At 35.3% G+C, this 16,029-nt stretch overlaps 1 protein-coding gene and 1 pseudogene across 14 annotated transcripts in view; both read right to left on the bottom strand.

Annotated features, from left to right (window-relative positions):
* Positions 1-16,029, bottom strand: part of MYO9A (myosin IXA) — a 277,361-nt gene that overhangs the window by 173,736 nt on the left and 87,596 nt on the right. For all 14 annotated transcript variants that reach the window (XM_045192856.3, XM_053928672.2, XM_053928668.2 and 11 more), the window contains 3 exons: positions 15,140-15,266; positions 7,392-7,481; positions 3,315-3,431 (listed from right to left, as the gene is read on the bottom strand). In XM_045192856.3, coding sequence (XP_045048791.2) covers positions 3,315-3,431; positions 7,392-7,481; positions 15,140-15,266 — 334 coding nt within the window. The remainder of the gene's footprint in view (positions 1-3,314; positions 3,432-7,391; positions 7,482-15,139; positions 15,267-16,029) is intronic.
* Positions 440-578, bottom strand: LOC112301970 (small nucleolar RNA SNORA57; annotated as a pseudogene).

Here is a 16,029-nt window from a genome sequence, read left to right as displayed (position 1 = left end):
ACATTCTTCTCACCACTCCACCTCCTTCTTGAAATACAGTTGTATGACAATTTTGGTTAAATGAAAACAATTTTTCTCCACTGGTGCTAACATAAATACTAGGCAAGCTGATGTAATCAGTTATAAATAGTAACACATTTTTAAAAGTCTCCATTAAAAGTAATTTGTTTCCCATAATTATCTAAATCTATAGAATTCAGTTCTATTTCCTACTATCCCTCACCCCCCAAAAATATTTTGTTTACTTCTGCTGACTAAATTCTAAGCCCTTATGAAAATAATAGCCTTAAAAATAAGTCAATTTGGTAAATTAGATTACGATTAAAATTAATACTGTAACTGTGGGCTTACACAAAGCATGAAAAGTTCAGATAAATGCAATTTTACATTTAAATTAAGTAATAAAGATGACATTTCTTTTTTTACTTTTTCCTTTTCTCCACGTCCCAGCACTTGATGACAGAACTGGCAAACTGGAAGCCACCAACACGGAGAGGGCCGGAGCCCTTCCCCTAGGCCTCAGTGCATTACAGGAATGAGGACAGTGCGCCTGATCCGTGATCCCCACCGAGAAGAGGGGGTTACAGATGCCATTCCCAGGCCTTGGCCAGGTAGCTCAGTGGGTTAGAGCATCATCCAGATACGTCAGGGTCGTGGACTGGATCCCCAGCCAGGGCACACACAAGAATCAACAAATGAATGCATAAATAAGTGGAGCAACAGGTTGATTTCTCTCTGTCTCTGTCTGTTTCTCTCTCTCTCTCCCCCTCTCTCTAAAATCAGGTTTTTTCAATGTTAAAAATTTTTTAAATGTCTAAAATTTTTTTAAAAGATGACATTTCTAAACAGCCTGAAAAGGTACACTATTCCATGAAAGTTGTCAGGAAATAAAAATGAAAATAATTTTTAAATAATTAAAGTTAAATTCTAAAATCTACCATATTAAAAATTAATTCCAATTGGAAAAAAGTACTGATATAAAACATTTCATTTGCCTGGCTGGTGTGGCTCAGTGGATTGAGCACTGGCCTGTAAACCAAAGAGTCGTTGGTTTAATTCCCAGTCAGGGCACATGCCTGGGTTGCAGGCCAGGACCCCAGTAGGGAGCACATTAGAGGCAAGCACACATTGATGTTTCTCTCCGTCTCTCCCTCTCTTCCCCTCTCTCTAAAAGTAAATAAATAAAATCTTGAAACAAAAAAAAATTATATTCTAAAAAGTATGAGAATAAATATTATATAATCTTGGGCTGAAGAGGCCTTCCTATATAAGAAAAATAAATCAAGCCCAGGACAATAAACAAAAAGAATATCAGAATTCACTGCACAAAAGTTTAAAACATATGGGCTTAAAAAACACACAAACAAATCTTTACAATAAGGAGGAAATACATGTAATGTATGTCAAACTTAAGTCTCCGCAATATCCACAATGACACCTAAAGAGGAATAACAAAAAAATGAATATAAAAATAGGAAGAACATATAAAACAAAAGAAATAAAAGAGAAAACATGAGAAGATGCTCATTTTTCATTTTTCATTAAAAACATTGGCACTTTGGCTGGTGTAGCTCACTCAGTTGGAGCATCATCCAGTAAGCCAGAAAGTCATGGGTTCAACCCTGGACTGTAGTGCAGTCCCCTTGGGGGCATGTGCAAGAGGCAACCAATTCATGTTTCTCTCTCACAACAATGTTTCTCTTCCTCTCTCTCTTCCTCCCTTCCCCTCTTTCTAATCAATAAGCATGTCCTCAGGTGAGGATTAAAAAAAAAACAAACACGGGCAACAAAATGGGCTAGTCCTCCTTCTCAGATTAGCAGATGAAAATACTGGTAACACCCAATGTGAGTAAAGGAAATAGGGACTTTCATACACTACTAGTAGAAGTGTATAGTGTTTTCTGAAAAGCCGTAGTGTTTTCTGAAAAGGCAAATTAGCAGCAGCTACCAGAATTTTAAAACATATATATCCTTAAATCCATCAATTCATTTTAAGGATTTTTGTCCTAGAGAAATGTACGTAAAGAATATTTGTTACATTATCATTTGAACAATAAAACAAATGGACTATATTTTTAATGGGTGAATTTACGGTACACATCCAAACTATGTATCACAGTTGTTAAAAATAATGAGGCACACATAGATACAGGGAACAGACAGACAGCTGTCTGAAGGGAGGGGTTGGGGGACTGGGTGAAAAAGTTAAAGGGATTAAGCAAAAAAACCCCACAAAACAACAACAACAACAACAACCCCCCCAAAAAAAAATCCACCTCATAGACACAGACAACAGTACGGTGATTACCAGAGAGAAATGGGGGTGGGGGAGGTAGAAGAGGGTAAAGGGGGTTAACTGGTGATGGAAGGAGACCTGACTTGGGGTGGTGAACACACAATGCAATATACAGATGATGTGTTACAGAACTGTACACTTTAAACTTATATAATTTTCTTAACAAGCACCCCAATAAATTCAATTTTTTAAAAAATTGAATATAAAACATATTCTAAAAGTATAATAATAAGAAAAATAGTAAGGTAGAAATATTTTTCAAGACGAACTAGGCAAAAAATTTACAAGTTGCAGAAACCATACAGAGAGTGTAGTGCGGATGAAAGGGGTCCTGTGGAAAGTAACCTAACAGGGTGATCTGCTCAACAATGCGTGGCTGGGCAGACCATGGTTAAGTACTCCTGACCCAGGCCTAGAACTTCTTTAGTGAAAAGCTGTCAGCCAGCCCGCCCACTGTTCTTGTGCATTTAGGTTAACACCCCTTTGAAATACCGTAAGTAATACCCCTCCAAGGGGGTGTTAATCCTCAAGAAAGCACATAACCTTAACTATCCTGTTGCTTCCTCCAACCTTCATATAACCTTTCTTATTTCCCTTCTAATTTCAAATGCATAAAAGAAACCACAAAACTGTTTTTATATTCTGCAGCATTTGAGATCTTGCTGTTCCCCAGCATACGCTGCCAGTTTGGCTCAAATGATCCCATAAAAATTCTCAACAGGTTTGGACATTTCTTACCTTGACAACAGCATAATTGTATTTTTATGTTTAAAAGCAACACTACATGTGCATCTATAGAAACATACGTACACAAGAAAAAAGGTCTGCAAAGACACAGACTGCAAAGAACAGTTCCTCTGAATAGGGTAATAAAAGCAGAAAGGAGGGAAACAGCAGGGAATACAGATAAAAGATGATTCTTATGACTTTCATATAATTCTGTCTTTTTAAGTTTAATGTATTAGCCATTTTATTGACACAGTTTTCTGGGAAAAATATATAATCTATGGATGTCTACCTTGGTATTTTGCTCCAAATCTTTACTGTTCAGAAGTGCGTGATTAATCCGGAAAACTATCCAGTCAAATAGGGCACTATACAAAGACTTAGCCATGGAGTTCCTGACCGTCACAGCCTGAAAAAGAAGAAAGGGTTAGGAGTACAAGTGAAAATGGCAATAACTTGAGTAAGATATTATAACAAAGTGTGTTTTGCTTTCATTCAAGAAAGAAAGCTTACTATCACAAATTATAAATTAATTTTTCTCTTAATATAATAGCCTATAATTAAAGTTTTCTATATACACTCATTAACTTAGTCCAACTCAAAGAATCCAGGCTAAAACTAATTGAAAGATAAGAGGAAACACAGGTCACTCAGTTCAAAATAGTTTTACTGAAAACACATATATTTTGCCTAGAAGAAGGTATACTACAGAGTTTACAAACAAATGAACCTTGCCAGCTAAAGTGGGGAATACTATTACAGGCAAAGCAATAAATCTGTTAGCAAAGATATCAGCTACTTGCAGAATCCTAGTCAGACTCTTAAAATATTATCATAATAGCACCACAATTCCATTCCTGGTTGTCTTCCGCTTGTCATTGATAATAACCTCTAGAATTTCTCCATTCCTACACAAAGTCACAATTCTTTCATTATGGAGCTATGCAATTCATTTTCCCCTCACTTCAAACTTTTCCCAGTTTATGTAAACTCTGTACTATCTGCTAAATTTTTCTGTAAACCTGAAATTGTTTTAAAACATAAATTCTACTAACGAAAATTCAACATTTAAAAAGTACTACAACCTAGAAGTGGGGCATGTATCTTAGAGAATCTTATCTTAGCACTGAGGATACAATAATTTAGAAACTTATCCCCTAGGGACTTATTCAGAAGCTTGTATATTCAGGTACGTATTTACATTCAGTTCTGAAGTTTATAGGAAGTAGACAGTAATGATTAACAACTTGACTACTTACAATCCCAGTTTCTCTACTTGCTCTGTGTGACCTTAGTCAAATTACTTAAACTCTTAGGCCACAGCTTAGCTTATACGTTTGCAAAATGACAATAATACTATAACCTATACCACACAGGTGATGAATGAATTTCTAAATTTCACTAAAAAAAAAAAAAATGAAAGCCTCAAACTTACGCACACACACAAAAATACTAGCTAAACAATTACCAGAGAGAAGACAGGTATCAACTTTTCATCTTTAATATTATCAACTCAAAAATAATTTTAAAATGTTTACAAGTTCTGAGGGAAAAAGAAATGTGGTCCTAGAATTCTATACTTAGGCAAGTTACAACAAAGCTGTCTCTAAAATATCAATAAAATCATAGTAGAATATATAGAAAGAACTTCCATTCTATTTTCTCCAGAAGGGGAAAAGGGAATAAAGATAATCTGATCATATTCAGCAAAAGTAAAGCACTTTAAAACTAAATAAATAAGCATAAGATACAAAAAAAAACCCACAAAGAATAAGAAAACACATTGGTTATCACAATATAAATGAGCTGAATATTTTTAGTTAAAAGACAGACCTTCATATTAAATTAAAAACTAAAACCCACCTCCTTATGGTTTATAGTTAAGTACTATTTTCTTAAACAGTCAGACAGAAGCCACACTTACCAAAGTATGCCAATACCTATTTACCCCATAACTCCCAATATTATATACTTTCAGCCTCTGTTCTCTGCAATGCAGTCCTGCCTATCACACCTTAATCTCAATAAGCCCAAATACTAATTAATATTTTCCCACCCAAATAAGACCTCATTAAGTGTCTCCTAAATCACTGAAAATAGTACCAACATAATTGTATGATCCAGAAAATTAGGATCCTTGATATTACTTCTCCCTCCTTGCTTCCCAGTAAGCAAACCACTGCCAGATTCCACTGATTTTAGCATATAAATTTTTCTCATTTGAAATATATCCATTTCTACCAATATCTCACCATTCTAGACAAAGCAGCAAACATCTTTCTCCTCAGTACTACTACAGCCTTCACATCCATCTTGCCCTCTGTTTTCGAATCCTAAGATGACCCTCAAGATTCCTATCTCCTGGGGTACATATTCTGTATCACATGTACAGAACTTAAGTGTGGGCAAGGACTGTAAATAGGATGGATTTCTCTCCCCTAATTGTTTGTACGTTGTATGACAAAAAGTGAAGATTACATTTTAAAGATTTAATTATGGCCCAATATCAGCTGATATTTTTAGTTAATCATAAGAAGATCATCCTGGGTAGAGCTGACTTAGAGAAAGCTCTTTAAAAAAACTGATTTTGCCCTGGCCGGGTAACTCAGTTAGTTAGAGCATCATCCCAATACACCCAGGTTGCAGGTTCAATCCCTGGTCAGGGCACATACAAGAATCAACCGATGAATGCATAAATGGAACAACAAGTCAGTGTTTCTCTCTTTCTCTCTCTTTCTCTCTCTCTCTCTCCTCTCTCCCCCACCACCCACCTTCTTCTCTCATAAAAAAAAAAATCAGTAAATAAATTTTTTTAATTGATTTCTTCATCAGAGATTCTCCTGCTGGCCTAGAAGAAGCAAACTGCCATGTTGCCAACAGGACCACATGGCCGGAAATGGCAAGTAGACTCTAGATGCTGAGAATGGTCCCAAGACATTCAAAAGAAAGCAGATTCTCAGTCCTACAACTGCAAGGAACTGAATCCTGTGGACAATCTGTGAACTTGGAAGAGGATGTTTAGTGTCAGATGAGATCACAACCTTGACAGACAACGTGACTTCACCTGGGAACCCTGAGCCTAACGCCTAGCTAACCTGTGCCCAGATTTAACAATCCATGGAAACTGTCAGATAATAAATATGTATTCTCTCAAGTGGCTAAGCCTATTACATACTCACAGAAAACAAATATACTCTCTTCCAAATGACTCTTCACATACCTTTTTTGTTTAAAACATTTTAAGTGCTTTCCATTGCTCTTCAGGTGAAATATTAAAATCCTCATTTTATATCTAATGCCTAGCACATTTCTGAGCACAAGGGTTTTCAAGTATTTCTAAACAAATAAATACACTAAACAAATGTAAATAAAAATAAAGCACGGCCTATAAAAACAGTCTTAGTTTAAAGTTAAAAATGTAAATAAATATAAATGTTTCATAATGAAAAAAGTTGTCAAAGAAAATAGAAAAACAATGACCATTTATGTAAAAAGATTTGGTTTTTCCTGTTATTGAGAAAGGGGCTCCCAAAGTTGGAGACTATTAAATATGACATAAGAGATCCAACATCATGAAGAAATGTAGACTTGTAGGCACAGTTAGGGGGCCCCAAAAAGTGGGATAAGTGAATCAATGTCAGCCCATAAAGCATTCCCTACAGTTCAATCACTGTTTTCCCACCCCTGTGTATTCTAATCTCATACTGCTATCCTATTTTTATAATTTTCACAGTTTGATTTCTTAACACTTTAATAAAATTACACCATAAAATAGTCAGATTCCTACTTCTGTACACCTGACTGGTACAGTAAGAATAATGGCTCACTACAGCAAAAAAAAACCTCACCTGGAAACTTTCTTGTACAGATAATATTTAACATCATGGGACTAGGTAAAGTAATCTAAATAAAGAATATAAGAGGAAAAGGCAAGGACTATTATAGGGCACCCCATCTTTCAAAGGTCAGAAGGAAAGAAAGAGCGAACAAAAAAACTGACAAAGTAAATCAGGCGAGTATGATATGCCAAGAAAAATAAAACTGACTCAAGAAACTATAATCAGTTAGGTCAAATACTGCTCATTTATAATTCCACCTACCATCAATTCACCCCATATTAATAACATGAAACCTAAGATTGGTGAACAGATTAAGATCTTTTAAAAAAATGAAAGCCTATTACCTAATATCACATTCAAGTTTTACATTTCCAAGTCGATTCTAAGTTCACAACCAAATTTCAAGACCCCAGAAATATTTCAGTCAACACTTCTTCCTGGTTGTTATTTTCATTCTGTTAGAGAAACAACATAAACCCAAACTTCAAAAATGTTCAGAGAATTTCAATCCAAAGAAAAGCGACTCGTACCTCTGCCAGCTTGTAGGGCAAAATAAGCTTTTCTCCCACTGCCACAGTCTTCCTGGTCACCAGCGCCTCAAAGAGCATCTCCTCTCTAACCTACACAGCAGAAAAGTAAATTCAATATATGGTACATGACCATGGTTTGAATCAAGCCGCAGAGGGAAAAAATGAGATCAGCAAATATACAATAGAGAAACACAGAGACAATACACTGGGAATTATAAATATTGGCCACCGAGGAATGTAAGTGTCTCACACACTGCACTCCCCCCACCTCCAAAAAAGAAAACAAGGAGTAAATAAGACAGATGGGTCTTTTTAAATTAAAGTTTTCTCTGGTTATAGTAAAAAAACATGTTTCATTGTGCAGAACATGGAAAATACAAAATAGTACAAAAAACATTTTAACATGATCAACCATAATCCCACAACCTGGAGAAAAGGAATGAACAGTGACAATATTTCTTGAGTTCTGGGAAAATTGCAGGGAGTACTATTTTACATTTCAGATGTGTATTTTTATTTACAGATGTTAAACTTGAAGATAAAGGTGATGCTTCCTTTGTCCTCACTCTCTAGAGGCCAATACTATCATAAATTTGATATGTATCATTTCAGTTCATATATTTATACATAGATACATGCATGTTAGATATATTCATAAATACTGTATTATACTGTCAAGTGTGTTTAACTCTTATCGGTATGGTATCATATTCCTATGTTTTTTAAAATCTACATTGATAACTTAGATCAAGTGTGTTCATTTTAACTGTTATACAGCATCCCAGTATATTTAATTACCACAGTGTGGGATCCATTCTACTTTTAGGCACTAGATTAATTTACAATTTTGCACTTTTTGAAAATAAACTGCAGTAAATATTCCTGCATATGGTTTCAAGAGTTCCTCTGAAGTATCATACATGAAGGCAGAATTACCAGGTTGTAGTGTACACGTCCTGAGCTTTACAGGAACACTGCCAAACTCCGGTGTACAGTGTTTGCCAATCAGCTCTCTCAGCAGCAGCACTGAGAGTTTCCTACTTCTTCAAACCTTGACTCTACCTGGTATTCTCGGACTTTGGATTTTTGCCACACTGGTAAGCATGAAATGGTAAAACAAGGGTATTTTATGGAAGCATCTATAAATAATATATTTTTTTCATAAAATTTTATATAGATAATATAAAATGTTTCAAAAAACATAAGACTACAAGGAAAAAATGAACTACAAAACAAGAAATGAGATACTAGTCAGGAGAGCCCCTGACATCAGCAATTCATGACAGATCTATCATTTTTTTAATATGATTACACCATAAAGAAAATATACGTTCTTTTGACCAATCCTCAAATTCCAAAAACTGAAAACAATTTGAGGCACATTACTGTCACAAAATGCAGTAAAACTAAAAATGTACAATGAAAAATTAAAAATAAAACCATAACCTATTATATATATTATATATTTAAAATATTTTGATAAAAATAGATTAATAGCAGATTACACAAAAATAATAAAACTAAGAAAACATATACATGATTAAAAGCCATTATTATATTGTAAGGTATATTTCTGCATTTAAGCAATTATTATTAAAAACGAACATTTAAAAATAAATGCTCGATGCAGTAGGGTCAAGAAATTTTTCTATAGGAACAAACAAATGGCAACAGCATGGAGCAAAGGTTACTTCCATCCACTTCCATACACTTGTATATACTGGTACAACCACTGTGGGGTCATCTGCAGAATCAGTAAACCTCAACATGTGTATATGCCCTAACCCCAAAGTCTACTTCTTAAACTATACCCTTTCTTAAACTATACCCTAGAACAGTGATTTTCACCCAGTGTGCCACAAGAATTTTCAAAACATGCAATACCTGACTATTTATTATAATGTCAAGGGTAATTAACTCTCTTCCCTTGGATTGTCAAATAAAAAAATGACAACAGCCAACACAATAGCCATCTGGAGAGAATGAATCAAAATTACACTTTTTTTTTTTTTTTTTTGGTCAGATCAACAAAGAATATATTTTCTGGTGTGCCACAGAATTTCAGCAGTTAGTTTATGTGTGCCATGAAATAAAAAGATTGAAAATCGCTGCCCTAAAATAATTCTCACACATGTTAACAAGAAGACATGTGCAAGAATGCCTATCATAGCACTATCTATAAATGGAAAATTACGAACAACCTCAATCACCACAAAAACAGATAAATTGTTATATTTTCTTCATATAATAGAATTTTAAACAGCAGCTCAAAAGAAGTATCTCGAATATATAAATCAGCACTGAAAATTTTCAAAAACATAGTATGGAATGAAAAAGTCAAGTTTTAAAATGATACATACAGTATGGTATTTATTAAAGTCTGAAAACATGCAGAATAAAACCATATATTCTTTATAGAAACATCTATCTATTCTGAAAATATAAAAACAAGAATGGGAATGATGAACACCAAATTCATAATAGTGTTTACTTCTAGTAGGGGTAGAGCACAGAGCAGGCTTCAATAATATGCAATATTTTATTGCTTGTGTGGGAGTATAAGTATACAGGTGTTAAATATATTGTTTTCTATATGTATTATGTGCCGAAAACATTTCATAATCTAACAGAGGAAAAAAGAGAAGAAAATATGTTAAAAGAGAAATTAATATATAAAATGGTAGCACTGATAAATCTAAAGGCCCATTATTTGAAAATAACCCAAACAAAAAGCTAACACCATAGAAAATAAATTTTTAGCATTAACAAAATATTTACAAAGAACACAAAATAATACATCTTAAACATTTAATCAACATATGACTTCCTATAAAAACATGAATTATCAATATTAATTCAAGCCAGACTTGAAAATCCTAAAAAATTAGATAACAGAAAATGAACTGAAAAAGCACCAAATATGCTCACAGGGCTGATATTTCCCCAATCTTTATGGAACATAGTATTCACTGCTAATTATTCTTTATATATATGTTTATTGATTCTACAGAGAGAATAAGGGGGGTGGGGGAGGAGAGAAACATCAATGTGAAAGAGAAGCATGGACTCTTGCTTCCCATAGGGGATCGAACCCACAACCTAGGCATGTGCCCTGACCAGGGAATCAAACCCCCAACCTTTTGGTGTATGGGACGACATTCTAACCAACTGAGCTACACAGGCAAGGACTAATCAATCTTTTTTTATTTGTTTTTAATTTTTTTAAATCTTTTTCAATTACAGTTTGCATCCAGTATCACTGCTTATTAGTTTCAGGCGTACAGCATTGTGGTTAGATAATCATATACTGCACCAAGTGTTTCCCCTCATGCTCCCAGTACCCTACTGGGAATATTATTATTGGCTGCATATTCCCTATGCTGCATCTTACCTCCCCGTGCCTATTCGGTAACTACCGAACTGTACTTCTCAATCCCTTCCCCTTTTCACCCAGTCCCCCCACCCCCATCCCCATTCCCTCGGGCAGCTATAAGGCTATTCTCTGAATCTACGAGTTTGCTTCTGCTTTGTTTGTTCACCTATATTGTTGTTTAGATTCCAGATATAAATAAAATCATCTGGTACTTGTCTTTCTCTGACTTATTTTACTTAGCATAATACCCTCTAGGTCCAGATTCTTTTCTTAACTGCAGGAAAAAATTATAAAAGGATGAAGAACTACCTAACTCAATTTAAGGTGTTGGCTTAATGTTGGCACCAAAACCTGATAATGATCACACACAGATTTACACACTATGCACAATCACACAAAACATAACTAATTTTGCTTCTGTTTGATGAACATCCTAAGGAAAATACTACTGAATTCATGATATACTTACATAATTTTCCAAATATTTTTAGTTGTGTGTATATATATATAACTTTTAATATAAAAAAACTTCATTAATACAAAATAATTAGCGATGGGCTCAATATCCAATCTGTACTTCTCACAATCACCTAATTGAGGAACTGATACATATGTTAAATAACCATTATCTACCCCCAGCCAGTGTGGCACACTTGGTTTGAATGTAGTCCCATAATCTGAAAGGTTGGGGGTTTGATTCCTTCTAAGGGCACACACCCAGGTTACAGGTTTGATCCCCGGTCGGAGAACTGATGAAGCAACCAACTAATGTATGAGACAGCCAAACCATGTTTCTCTCCCTCTCTTCTAATTCTCTCTAAAAATCAGTAAGCTTGTCCTTGGGTGAGAATTTTTTTAAAAACCATTATTTATACTGTTTCAACAGGTATTAAACTATATTCAAAAAATAGCCCTGGCTGGTGTGGCTTAGTGGACTGAGTGCCAGCCTGTGAAGCAAAGGATCGCTGCTTCGATTCCCAGTCAGGGCACATGCCTGGGTTGCAGGCCAGGTCCCCAGTAGAGGGTGTGCAACCACACATTGATGTTTCTATCTCTTTTTTTATCCCTTCCCCTCTAAAATAAATAAATAAAATCTTTTCAAAAAATAATAATTTCACAATTATCCATCCCAAAAAGAATTTAGGAAACAGAAGATTCAAAACACTCACTGTTGCCTGAGGTAACTACAAAAAGTAATTTGAAAAATAAATAAAATTAAACCACTATTTAAAAAAATATTTGTTCTTATAAACTAAATCATATTTATCACTGAATTGAATCACTTGGAAATGAGGGAAATTAAGGTAAATCTTAACTACAGAGTTTACATTTTGATTAAACCAGTTACTATGCCTACCTTTCAATTTTATCTCAATAAAATCCTTAAGACTGCAATCATTATTATCAACTGTAACCAACAGATCATTTAAAAAAATAATTGCTAAGAACAAACTATAGGCAGGATACCATGGTAGATCCTGCCATATCTTCCCTAGCTCCTCAACTTTGCAGATAATTTTTTTCTACTTATTACCAAACCTACAGGGTCCAGCACGAACTTATTTTTTATTATAAAATCTTTTATTACAAAATCATAAGCATTAATTCTGTAACACAACAATATCACACTCATGCACACCATATGACATTTTAGGTGAAATGTTCGAATTAAAAATATAAATTATTACAGCCATATTACTACTCTACCAACCACAATGCAGCAAGCATTACTTCTGTTGGACCCTGTATACACTCCCAGAACCAGTCCAAACTACATATCCGATCACATTTGCTGTTAACCTATCTTTGACACTGGCAAGCATTCTCAGGATTGGATTTCTCCCTTTTTTTACCAATACCTGAGTTCCTCTTTGAGTTGCCTGAATTGCCCTTACCAGTCCCTCGCCAAAGAAGGAATACTGCAGTAGAACCAGAAGCCTTGGTACTTGCCGAATGCCTGAACTTGTAAGCCCACCAGCCACAATCTGTACATTACCACAATTCCAAATGTTTGACTGAAATTATCACCTGAAATGCCTGAACCACTATCTGTCTGTCCTCTGACCTTCATGACCTTCGAAATCACAACCTTTCGATACCACACTCAACATCCTAATACAACTTCTTCCCAGTGAGTGAGTTTAGTTCCAAGTTAAGGTTATTCCTCCCTTCTCCTGTTCCTATTGCCAGGCTAACTCATTCCATTACAGTTAGTAAGGGGCACCCAGGCACGTACAAAATAATCATCGCTCTAAGGTTAGATGGTTAGATAAGCAAGAAAGAGGCATCCATTTCTCTCAAAGAGCACCACTGCCTTATAGTGGACACAAACTAGTGAGCAATTAACTTTCTGCTACAAAACCAGAAATAAACTATGCTAAGTAGAAACTGATGGAGTCAGTTTATACCATTTGATAAGGTTAAGCCTCATGAACTGGCACATGAACCAATATTTGAAAGATGAGTAATATTTTAATAGAAAAAAGCAAGCTATTCATAACTGCAAAAAACTGGAAACAACTAACATGTCCTTTAATAGGTAAATGGATAAACAAACTATTGTATATCCATACAATGGAATATTCACAGCAATGAAGAGAAACGAGCTATTCTTAAATGCATATTGCTAAGTGAAACAAGTCAGTCTGAAAAGGCTACATACTGTATGATTCCAATTATGTTACATTCTAGAAAAGGCAAATCTACAGTTAGTAAAACTAAGATGAGTGGTTGCCAGGCATGTAGGGAGAGGGGCTGAATAGGTAAAAGGGGTTTCAGGGCAGGGGAACTATTTTGTATGATACCTTATAACAGAGGATACATGACATCCTGTCTTTGTCAGAACCCACAGACCACAAGGAGTGAATTTTAATATATACAAAGTTTTAGAGAATTATTTAAGACATTGGGGGATCCTAGGGAAGGATTCAGACCCTGATAAGAGAATCTAACTGTATGACAAATATATGAAATAGTGTCAATGCTCAAGGAAGTGGGTGGGAAGAAAAGGTACTGACCTAACGAGTTCTGAAAATGAAGGAAGTCTATCAAATTAAAGACAGAGGAACTACACATAAGCACTCTAGCTGATAAAGTCCTTTCCCACAGGGGTACGGGTTAGCAATTCTAATACTGTTACACGTGTACACTAGAACTGAATAATTAACTAAATGAATGAAAGATGATGGGAGAAAGGTTCCTCATTGTTAGAGTGGGAGTTTACATATGAGTAAGGGGAGAAGGCCAGAATGATACATGTGATAATGGATTAGTAAGAAACATCAGCATGACTTCATCATTATATATAGACAGTTACTCAAAAATATTTGTTGGTATACCCAGATTAGTATACACACATATATATTTCCTTGCTCTGCCAGAGAAGAGGGCCTATAAAAAAAATGATATCCCTTTTAAAATGAATCTGGCAAGATGAGAAGTTAGCTGGGAAAACATGAGAAATCACTCCAGAAAGAAAAAATAAGGTAACAAAGAACTTGATATGGAAAGAAGCACAGTAGGAGATCATGACCTTTGGTTCCTATAAAATCATAAAGAAAGAAAAATTCCTTTTTGCCTACCCATCCATACACCCCATCTTCAAATAAAATAATCTAACCAAAATCTTAGCATGAGTGGAAATCTTTTTTTCTTTCTTTTTTTAAATTTTTATTGTTATTCAATTACAGTTGTATGCCTTTTCTCCCCATCCCTCCACCCTACCCCAGCTGAACCTACCTCCCTCCCTCACCTCCACCCTCCCCCTTGATTTTGTCCATGTGTCCTTTATAGTAGTTCCTGTAATCCCCTCTCCTCACTGTCCCCTCCCCACTCCCCCCTGGCTATTGTAGATTGTTCTTAACTTCAATGTCTCTGGTTATATTTTGTTTGGAATTCTACGCAGCAGAGAGAAAGAAGGAGCTTATACCCTTTGCAACAGCATGGATGGCACTGGAGAGCATTATGCTAAGTGAAATAAGCCAGACGGTGAGGGACAAATACCATATGATCTCACCTTTAACTGGAACATAATCAACAGAAGAAAAAAGCAAACAAAATATAACCAGAGATGAGTGGAAATCTTAAATATAGAAGAAAAACTATCAAAGGCCTAGAACATTATACAGACCTGAGTGAAGTATTCATCCTATCCAGCAAATAGAGGGGTTATGGATATCTGGGGCAAGGGGAGGCAGGGGAGATAACTCAAATCTTTTGAAGATTGTGGCACATGCAATAGCAAAATTTCCACCTTTTGGAGAAACACTATTAATAAAAAGCATTAATCTATTTATCCCTACAAAATAGTTGCACAAAATAAAACCTGAGAAGTTACTCAGGATTTAAAATGACAATTGAGAATGTAATCACTCACTTCCAACAATTCTGAGACAACAGGCAGAACTTCAGGATTACAGATATCTATGGAGTCATCTCGGTATGTCTTCTTTTTATAACAAATATTACCCAAATGTAGTATTGCTGAGAGAAGAGAGAAAATCCTGCAAAAATAAAACGAAAAATTACAGCTTGCTTGTGTGCATTCTCTAAGCTTATTTCATCCCAAAAGTTCTAATCAAGCAAATTAACTAGTACAAATGTGTAGTAGTCTTCAGAAAATAAGACATATGGGAATAATAATTATAACTAAAATTAATTGAGTATTTACTATGTCAGGCACTGTGCAAAGTGCTTTACAAAACCTTAATTTCAGGACTGTACCTACCAATTGTCAGAAAAGTTGTTTGAAGGGGACTTCAGATAATAATTTATCTGAATCTGCTGTAGTGTTTCAAAAGTCCATGCCTGTCCAGTCCATGACTGGAATGTCCTTTCCCTACACTGTCTATTTCAGATCTACTAAATCAGAATCTTTCAGGCCTTGCAATCTGTTAACCAAGTAGCCCAGGTGATTTTTTATTGGTAGTATTATTTAAGAAAAGCTTTCTTACATCATATTATGGTACCCTTGATAAATGTTTTTTAAAAAAGCCTGAGGCCATTGGGGTATATTACCTAGTAGCAGGCCACCACTGTGAAACATCTATGTCTGGACCCTCCTTTCTGTCCTGCCCTCCTGGACAACCAGTCACCCCCTCCTGTCTCTAAAGAACGCATGCCCCTCCTTCCAGTCAACAACCAATTCCTCCTCTCATGCTCCCCATTCCATGAACTCCAGTCTACTCAGAAACATTATTATTCCTTTGTCCTACCTCTCACCTGAACCCACAAGAACTTTTGATCAAAATAATCTCATTTCACTCC

The sequence above is a fragment of the Desmodus rotundus genome, chromosome 7, assembly GCF_022682495.2.
Source record: "Desmodus rotundus isolate HL8 chromosome 7, HLdesRot8A.1, whole genome shotgun sequence".
Lineage (NCBI taxonomy): Eukaryota > Metazoa > Chordata > Mammalia > Chiroptera > Phyllostomidae > Desmodus > Desmodus rotundus.
Note: the sequence above shows the minus strand (reverse complement) of the source record. Positions and strands in the feature narration are given on the sequence as shown.